This window comes from Chrysochloris asiatica, unplaced genomic scaffold, assembly GCF_000296735.1.
Source record: "Chrysochloris asiatica unplaced genomic scaffold, ChrAsi1.0 scaffold00326, whole genome shotgun sequence".
Classification (NCBI taxonomy): Eukaryota; Metazoa; Chordata; class Mammalia; order Afrosoricida; family Chrysochloridae; genus Chrysochloris; species Chrysochloris asiatica.
The window spans coordinates 2690212-2700491 of NW_006408844.1; the positions used below are offsets into that span (position 1 = coordinate 2690212).

At 40.4% G+C, this 10280-nt stretch overlaps 1 protein-coding gene across 1 annotated transcript in view; it reads left to right on the forward strand.

Moving 5' to 3' along the window:
• UVRAG (UV radiation resistance associated) overlaps positions 1 to 10280 on the forward strand; it is a 354636-nt gene that overhangs the window by 318122 nt on the left and 26234 nt on the right. Inside the window, exon 11 of the mRNA XM_006875426.1 lies at positions 638 to 729. Coding sequence (XP_006875488.1) covers positions 638 to 729 — 92 coding nt within the window. The remainder of the gene's footprint in view (positions 1 to 637; positions 730 to 10280) is intronic.

The following is a 10280-nucleotide window of genomic DNA, read 5'->3' on the forward strand; positions in this document are numbered from 1 at the left end:
AACTATTCAGTGGGGACTCTTTCTTTCCCCCCACACTCTTAAAACTTGTAAGCCAGTCACTTCGTGCCTCCATGGCCCCATCATTTTAGGTAGACAATATCTAAGTTGCCCATCCCTATCTACTCTGTGTACAGAGGGGATAGCATTGATACTTGATGTGAAGACTCCTGCCCTCTCTGTTGGTATTTAGAGTTACTACCTCCATGAGTATAGGTCAAGTTCATCAGATTATAGCAATTTACCCTCATTTCTTTATCAAAAAAAAATTTTTTTAATCTTCCTCTAGTCATGTTCTGATTATCAATCCATTGAGGCTCCATAGAGTTTTCAATCACTGATTCCCCCCACCAGCCCCCATAAGTAGTTTGTCAAGCCTTTCTGTTGGGTGGTCTTGAACTTCCAACCTTCTGATCAATAACCAAGTGCATTAACCATTTGCACTACCCCAGTGACACCAGTAAATGACGAGGCTACTTTACTAATAAAAATCATCTCAGCATTGTGGTTGATGATATTGAGATCACACATTCATATTTCTTCTGTTAGAGTTCAAAGAATAACCTGTTGAGTGGACCATTTTTCTGAAGCATCACCTAGTTTCTGCCAGAATTTTTAATTCTGTTTTCTCCTTTTGCAGCTAAGATATCAACATGGACTAGGAACTCCAGACTTGAGACAAACCCTTCCTAACCTGAAAAACTTCATGGAGCATGGACTAATGGTCAGGTGGTGAGTATTTTTATCTCTGATAACAGAAATTCTATTGTGGATACTGATCTGAGAAACTTTCCCACATGTCCACATTACCCCATATTTACCTTACAGAGTTTCTTATATAATGAGGCATCAGGAGAAAAGGCTGTATCATCCTTCAGAGGGCTAAGTTCCAGGAGAGGGAAACAAACAGCCGGGGAGGTTAGGGGATGTTGTTTGAACATTTGGGGATTGACAGGGCAAGGAACCCTTGAGTGTATTGCTGAGGCAGAGACAGGATAACAGCACTTGATTGAAAAACGGAGTCCCTGGATTTTTCCAAAGAACAAGGGAAGGGCATGACTGTAGAGTAAACATCAGGATCAGTGACTGGGAGTCAGGAGAAGACAGTCTCTGAGAGTCAGAGGAAGACAGTGACTCTGAGAGTAAGAGGACAGCAGTGACTCTGGGAGTCAGGGAAGGCAGGGACTCTGGGAGTCAGGGGAAGACAGAAGACAAGGAGAGTGTCAGGTAGATAGATGGTCAAAACCTTGTCTGAGAAATACTAGAATGCTTCCTGTATTTGGTGTCAGTGCCTGTTGTACAATGAGGAGAGCAAGCTGTTGCTTCAAAGTGTTTTGTCAGAATAGACACAACCCTTTGAAAAAGCAGGGGTCAGGGAGTCTGGTGCAAAGAAGACATTAGATTGATTTACTTCATTTAAATAAACGGAAAGCTATTGACTCTAGCCACTGAGTGGTTCTTGAAGTTTGAATCTTTGGGTGATAGGCAGTAATTTACAACATCATGTGAGTGGAACCCAGGGCTCTAGAGTTAGACAACTGGATTAGTAGTGTCTCCTGTAAGAAGCACTAGCTTCTCATCTCAGCTCTTTTTCTATCCTTGACTACCTGACCAAGAGCAGCACGATGACTGTTCTACAGGAACACTGACAGGTGTGAACCAAGAAGCCTTGGTTTTTGTTTTTCTGTCTAAACTCACTGTCTTATATATCTAGTGCTGCAATAACAGAGAAATTACAAGTGCATAGCTTTAACAAGCAGAAATTTATTCTCACAGTTTGGCAGCCTAGAAGTCTGAATTCACCCACTCTAGGAAGGCTTTCTCTCTCTGTCAACTCAGTTTAGGAGAAGTTCTTTGTCTCCTTTCAGCGTCTGTGGGCCCAGCATTCCTTGGAGAGCTTCGTGTGTCTTGATCTTCTTTTTGGTCCAGGAGTTTCTAAGCCTAGGGGTCCTGGGTCCAAAGAACATGCTCTACTCCTGGCTCGTCTTTCTTGGTGGTTCTGCTCACTTGTTTAACTCTTTTATATCTCAAAAGAGATTAACTCAAACTACAACCTAGGCAGACAGGACACAACCTCAAGGTAGAGTCAACATAATTGCTGCTAATCCAGCCTTATTAACATCTGAGAGATTAGAATTTATAACACTTAGGACAATTATACCCAATCACCAAAATGGAGGATAACTCCATAATACTGAGGGTCATGGCCCAGTCGAATTGACACACATTTGGGGTGGGGTGGGGGGCCACACAATTCAATCAGTAGCAGTCACTGATCAGAAAGTTCTTCCGTCTCTGAGGGAGAGTGAGTGAAAGGAGGCTAGGAGTGTTACTCCCAAGTCAGGTTCCTTTGTAGAAAGGAAAAAGATGCCCTCGCCTTTTTTTATATTGAGATTCCACCATACTTATGGCCATATTCTGTTTTGACTTTGATTGATTTATTAATCTTAACTGAGTGGTTTCACAGCTTTATGATATCAACTCTTTCTGTCTACTAACCAGGATAGCTTTGTTTTCTGTTTTTGTTTTTTCAATATAACCTCAGTTTAACTTTTATAATTTTCCTCATAAAGGTCTTGGTGGTGACAGTGGTGTGCTGTGGAGTCGGTTCCAACTCATAGTGACCCTGCAGAGGGTTTCTGAGGCTGTAAATCTTTATGGGAGCCTCATCTTTCTCCTGCAGCGTGGCTGGTAGTTTTGAACTGTTGACCTTGAGATTAGCAGCCCAACTCATAACCAGTACACTACCAGAGCTCCTTCATAAAGGTCTTATACATCTTTTATTAGATACTTAGACCTTGGTTACTTATAGTTTTGATTGGTGTTGTAAATTATTTATTACAATATCCAATTTCTGGTTAGGAATATCATTTATTTCTGGGTTTTGAGATTGTATCCAACAACCTTGCTAAACATATTACAATGGTTTGTCTTAGATTCCCTTGGATTGTCTGGGTATACAAGGGGGCTTCAAAGAGTTGTAGAAAGATTATCTTTTAATTCAGTTTTTCTTGAACTTTGAAACCTTCTCATGCAATCATATTTTTAGTGAATGATATTGTTTTTTTCTTTTCTACTTTTATCACTTTTATCACATTTTACTGTCTTACTATGTACTGTGTTTTATTATGGAATAGAGCAATGACAGTGGATAGCCTTGCTTTGTTTCTGGCTTTAAAAAGAATGAGGCACCATTAAATATTAAATCTATGGCAGATAGCCTTCATCAGCAAAAGGAAGACCCTTTCTACTCCCAGCTTACAAAGAATAGTGCTTAAATCATGGATGTGTGTATTTGTATTGCATCAAATGTGTATTCTGAGTCTACTAAGATAAGACATTTTCTCCCTTGATGTGTTGACATGTTAATATTAATAAATTCTCTAATGTTAATCCACCTTTGCCTTCTGGGATAAACTCTGCTTAGTCACGATCCATTATTTTCCTATATTATTGGATTCAACTTGCTTTTTTTTTTAGAGTCTGAGAACTGAAAAGGATTGCCCTACAATTCCATCCCCAACCCCTCAATACTTTCCTTGTCTGGTTTTTGTCATAAAATAATCTATTATTTGGAACAAAGAGCTCTAGTAACTTACTGATTAAGTGCTGGCTGCTAACTGAGAAATCAGCAGTTTGAACCCACCAGCTGCTCCTCAGGAGAAAGATGCAGCAGTCTGCTCCCGTAAAGATTATAGCTTTGGAAACCCTATGGGAAATCCTCTGTCTTTTAGGGTTGCATTGACTTAGAATCAACTTGACAGCAATGGTTTGGTTTGGGGGGCGGGGGGAGCTTGGGAGAGTGATATGCTCTGGAGCAGTTTGTATAAAACAGGAATTATTATTATATCTTGAAGGTTTGCTAGAACTTACCAAAAGCCGTGTGGTTTTTTGTTGTTGTTGTTGACAGCAGAGTAATGATTTTTCACTGCTGATTAATTTCTATAATGGTTATTGGTCTGTTTATGTTTTCCCAATTCCTCATTAACTCATTTCGGTCTGATTTCAGTTCCATCAGCCTACTAAATTTAGAATGCCTACTAAATTCTGTTGATAACCTAAAGGTCACTTTTCTGTCCTTATCCTGTTCAGCATCTCAGTTGCATTTGGCCTTGCTGACCATTTTCAGCTGACCATTTCCAGTCTTCTTTCTTGGCTTCCAAAGTACTACCCTCTCCTGATTGTCCTCCTTTTGGCTACTTTTTCTCTGCTTTGCATATAGCTCCTTCCCTTCTTAACCGTTCAGTATAGATGGAGTTCCTCTCTCTATTCTCTTCTGTGTGATCTCATCTAATGTTATATAGTTTTGAAACATATTTGCTCATGTCTCCCAAAGTTATGTTTTCAGTCCATGTCTCTCTTGTAAACTTTGCCTAGCCACAGACCTACTAAACACAGGCATCTCATCCTCAGCGTTTCTAAAACCAGTCTCTCTCAGCAGGTGGTACCCTAGCTACCCAGATGATCAAGTAAGAAACCAGGGGATCATCTTTGACTCCCTTCCTTTCTTCACTCACACCAGATCCAATCTAATTCATCAGCCAATCCTGTCATCTCTATATCAAATCTGACCACTTCCCACCATCTCTACTGCTACCACCCTCTCTCATCTAGCTAACTACACCACAGTGGTCTCTCTGAGTTCACTCTGGCCACACCACAGTTCCTTTTCACAATAGCCAGTCTTTTAAAAATTTAACTATATCATAATCCCTCTGTAGCTTCCTTCAGTAACTAGAATAAAATGTCAGCTCTTGGCCATGGTCTTCCTGGCCGCTGCCTCTCCCTGGGCCTCATCTGATGCCACTCTTCTGACTTGCAATGTACGGTCACTATACTGGCCTGTTTCTAGTTGTGTGAAGAGCTCTCTGTGTCACAGTCACCAGCCCTCACTGGTCCCTCTGTCTAGAATGTGGTCTCCCTGTTCCTTCTCTCCCACCACCACTCTCACCCCCCAGATAGAGGGAACAGATAGAAAGGGTACCGCTGCTCTATCAACAAATAGATTACCTGGACTTAAGAGTCCCCATTCATATTAGGGACAGGGAGCATCCAGGTTTTGTGGTGCCTTGAGCACATATAATATTGGAGCTTTTTAAGAAAAAGAATACAAAATTACAAATGTAAAATTCGATATAAAAGTAAACATATAGAATAAGAAATAAAATCACAACAAATTACTAGAAAAGTAGAGATTAAAGTCTGCTTAGATCTCTTTAGACAGTTTACCCTAAATGTATATACATAGAAGTGCTTTCTCAGTGCAACCCAGCTGCCCTTTGATTTTCACTCTCATTTCTGAGGTACAGAGAAATTAAAATGACTTTCCAAGCATGGATGACCCATAAATCTATAGCAAAAAAAAAAAGACTGTAGGTCTCCTGGCATGGATATAGTAACTCCATTAAACCCCAACTTGTACATGTATACAGTGCCCCTCTTTGCCAACCTGTGTCAAGCACATTAACAGTGAACAGAAAGGTACCACTCTGTAATACTCTAATGAAAAATAGACAACTAAGTAGATGCAAAATACTGCAAAGTGAATGCTGCATAATGTTTCCAAGTAAAGACCACCGCAGGAAGCCAGGCTAGAAATTACAAATCTAAACACAGTCAGAAGGAGCACTTTTAACCTCAGAGGAAATCTGAGAATTTCCGAGAGCAGCTATGGATTGAGGAGTAACCCCCAAGACTGTGCTCCTTAGGGCAAAGGGTAAAAAAACTCAAGTTCCTAAGGGAGCCTCTTACATCTTTTGTAAAGAAAACATTTCTGTGTGGTTGTTACCATTCACAGATTGGGCCTGTGGAAGCTGATTGCTGTTTGTTCTTTTGGTGTGGAGGATTTCAAACTGGCTGAGGGTCAGTGCACTCACTGAATTCCTCCTTATGGTAAGCTTCAAAGTCATGACAGTTTGTTTGTTTTGTTTTGTTTAAACAAAAGACATGGTGGTAGACATTATTTTAATGAGGTGATATGTGCTTGCACATTACAAAATTCTTAGCTAATATCAGATCGATCCACCTGATTAATCCTAAAGCTAATTCCTTCTGATGGACCCAACTGCATTGGGCCAAATCCTCAGAGTTTTGGGGGTGTGTTTTTTGCCAGCTCTTTCCAAAGAAGCCCCATTTTCTCTTCCTAGGACAACTAACCCTGTTGTAACTGCCAAGCAACATAATTTTGAAAAGCAGAATTTCAGCTCAGAGGCTGTACTCATGAATACTTTGGTTAAAAGCCACCAGAATACCACTTCAACAGTCCATTTTTCTTCCTTTTACTACTGACTACAAAGTGGTCCAAGACGCAAATATGTATGCACATACGCAGCTGACTCTGGGCTGAGTTAGGCTCTGGGAAGAGCATGCATGCAAGCTGCTACTTGATGGCTGCCTGTGAAACGCTAAGTTTAGAACTGAACTGAAATGATGTGCCTGCTGTGTTATGGGGCCCCAGCAACCAGGTTCCTCCACCACTCTCCCACCCTTCTCAACGGACCCCCAGATGTGCCACACTCATTTCTGACCTTCATTCCTTTCTCAGACAAGTTCCCACTACCCAGAATAGCCTGTCCCTGCCTCTGCCCCTAGCCAGATTGCTTTCCCTTCAAAATTGCTTTATTCATGCCCTCGCCCACTCTACAGGCACAGTGGTGGGTACAGAGATAAACAGATATCTTCTCAGTCATTCTCCCACCAGCTGTTACCCACTAGGCTTTTGAGCAGCTTGGGGCTGGACACCACATCTTACTCATCCATGTGGTCCCAGCCTGGTAGTTGCTTTGTAAGTGATGAGCATGTGAATGAATGAATAAGCCGTCTCTTCTATTCATGGAACCTACTTCTTGAACTTGCAGTCAAGGAGCTTAAAGTCTAATAAACACAGTGGAATCGAAGTAAACAATATATAGTAGAAAATAGAAAACACAAGATTCTGTAAGAAAAATCAGCAGACGTCCTTTACATCTTGGTGTGAAGGATATGGGTGGGCATTTGAGTGAAGTTGGGTCTTAGCAGTTTAAGCCTGAGAAAATTGGGGAATAGAACAGAATAGATTAAGGAAACAGTTGCCCAAAGCCAGAGAAATCATGTTGTTGACTAGAAAAAGAGCATTAGGTAGGGATTTGCATACCCATTCCACTATGTACTGTCTCTGTGACCTCAGACAAGTTAAAGCTTCTGACTTCTGTCCCTTTCTGTATGAGGAGAATAGTGTATGTCTGATAGACTCATCATGAGGGCTAAATAGTTCACACATTTAGCATGTTGCCTGCACACAGTACTACTGGTTATGGCATCTGTTGATATAAATGTTGTTGTTGTTATGTACCGTGGAGTCAGTTCCGACCCATAGCGACCCTGTACAGGGTTTCCAAGGCTGTAAATCTTAACCGGAGCAGAAAGCCTCATCTTTCTCCCACGGAGCAGCTGGTAGTTTCGAACTACTGACCTTACGGTTTGCAGACCGATTCGTAACCACTACCATACCAGAGCTCCTTAAATATGTACCTTTAATTCATAGTTAGAAGTTATAAATAATAAATATCCCTTATTTGAAAAACTTTTCACACTTTTTTCTAAGCTTGCAACAATCCTAAGGGAAGCAGAACAAGGATATTGATCCCTGTTTGCAGATCAGAAAACTGAGACTTAGCAATGTGAAGTGACTTGCCAAAATCACATGACAATAAATGATGGAACTGTGACCAGAAACCCAGATTGTCTGACTTTAGTCCCCTGTTCTTTTTATCACACCATGCTACCTCTTGCTAGTGGTCATTCTGTTCCTTCTGGCCTTTCCCCATCCCTCCTCTTTCTGTGCCACATCTATTTTATCACCTGTTACCATCCACAGAGAAATCTACCAAAGTGAAATCCAAAGCACTAGAAAGATAACACTGCAGAATTTAGGCAGCAGTCTATGACAAGATTTTATCTTGCTTATTACCTCATTCACTGCAGAGGGTTAGAAAAACTGAGAGTAATAAAACTTCATGAAGAACTTACGCGTTTTAACACCAAAAGGAAAACCACTAATTTGTAACCCCACTGGTTAATAAGCCAAGAAAGCTGAAGGAAGGATTTGGGATTGGGATGGGTGTGTCTGTGTCACTCACTGCCTTTGATCCATTCCGACTCCTAGCAACCCTGTATAGGGTTTCCGAGGCTGTAAATATTTACAGAAACAGAAAGCTTCATCTTCCTCCTACAGAGTAGCTGCTGGGTTTGAAATGCCGACCTTGTGGTTAGCAGTCCAGTGCTTCTCCTACAGCACCACATAGATTTGTCCCTAGTATTTGTTCTTGAATTTCACGTTCTTTTTCATGGTAGGAGTAGAATTGAAAAGTCATCTGTCCTGTTTTATTCATGGAATTTTGTGTTCTAAGCTTAATTTTTCCCAATTGTGAATCTTAACATTGTCTATTAGTTTCATACAAGACAGTGTGGAAACTGTCACTCAATTCATAATAAAAACTTTAAAAAAAAAAAAAAAAAAAAGACAGTGTGATATGGTGGGAGGAACACTGGATTTGGGAATCAGAAGACACGGGTCTCAGTTTCATCTCTGTCACTTAATTTTCACAGATTGTTTTGACTTAATCATTTTTCTCAATGGAATGAACTGCACCAGTCCTTTCCCCCGAGCATAGCTGTGTGGAGCAAATGAGATAATGTACAATGTCTATCTTTGTGTCACATAAACTAAAGAAACGCTATCCATTTGACAATTCATAAAGTGTCATCTTTGCATATAGCACTGTTCAAGAGACCAAGGAAGATTCAGAAGTGTACAAACTTGCCCTTGCCTTTTCTTAGTTAACAGTTGTTGGGTTTATAATCTCAATGAGTAGATAGGACAAATTAAAAATTTTGAAAATGAGTCGTAAAAATATTTCACAATTGTTCACTCTCACTATCGTGTGGGTCTTAGAATGTAAGACCAAACTTTACTGGACAGTCTGTTGGAATGATGGAGATTAACTTTGAATTTGTCGGATGTTTTAGGATCCATGTGGGTGATTTACTGGCATAAACCTCAGTGATCTTAGTGAGGAGAGAATTCTGAGAAGAATCGCTAGCTATTTTGCAATGCACTAGAATACTTCTCCAGATTCCGTCTAGTGTTAAATGATGTGCCCATAAAAGAAGTGTTAGTTCTTAGTGCTGTCATAACAGCAAGACCACAAATGGGTATCCTTAAAGAACAGAAATGTGATTTTCTCATAGTTCTGGTGACTACAATCCAAATCAGGATCTTGGCCTTGTTGATTTCCTCCTTCTTGGTAGCTCCCTTGGGTCCTTGACGTTCTTAGGCTTGTAGATAACTCTCACGTGATGTCTTTCCTACCCTATGTGCATGTCTCTGGGTCTGTTCTGGTCTTTATATAACTCAGAAGTGATTAGGTTTAGGATCCATCATACATGGGTGCCACCTCATTAATGTCACAAAAGAAAAACCCTGTTTACAAACAAATTAATTACATCTACAGGTACCAGTGCCAGGAATTCAACACATAATGTTGAGAGATACAATTCAATTAATAAACTGAAGCAACTGGTGGCTTTGTATAAGGTCATCTCACTTTAGAGGGTGGTTGTTGCTGTTAAGTGCCTTCTAGTCGGTTACAATTCACAATGACCCTATACAGGGTTTCCAAGGCTATACATGTTTGTGGGAGCAGAAAGCCTCATCTTTCCCCTGCAGAATGGCTGGAGGGCTCAAACTGCTGACCTAGTGGTTCACAGTGCAGTACATATTGTACAGTGGGTAGGATCTCCAAACAGTACTTCTGCTTACCAATTTCAAATCTAGTCTTCATTTCTGTTATAAATAGAATAAAGTTCATAGTTTGTTTTTTTCTTTCTTAAAAAATAAGTAAGTACCTAAGAATTTTAAAGACCTCTGGTAGCATAGTGGTTACAAGTCAAGCTACTAATCTCAAGGTCAACAGCTCAGAAACTACCTACAGTTCCGTGGGTGAAAGATGAGACTTTCTGTTCCTGTAAAGATTTACAGTCTCGGAAACCCTATACAGGGTCACTATGAGTTGGAACTGACTTCATGGCATACCACCACCACTTAAGAATTTTAGCATATTTTAGGGAAAAGCTTTCTTAATAAACTGAAAATAATGAAAATCTAGACCAAATGAGCCACTTTACTATTTTTTTTTTTAATTAGAGGGTAATAATATGATAGTAAAAGGAGCTCTGGTAGTGTAGTGGTTACAAATCAGGCTGCGGACCTTAAGGTCAGCGGTTCGAAACTACCAGCCGCTCCA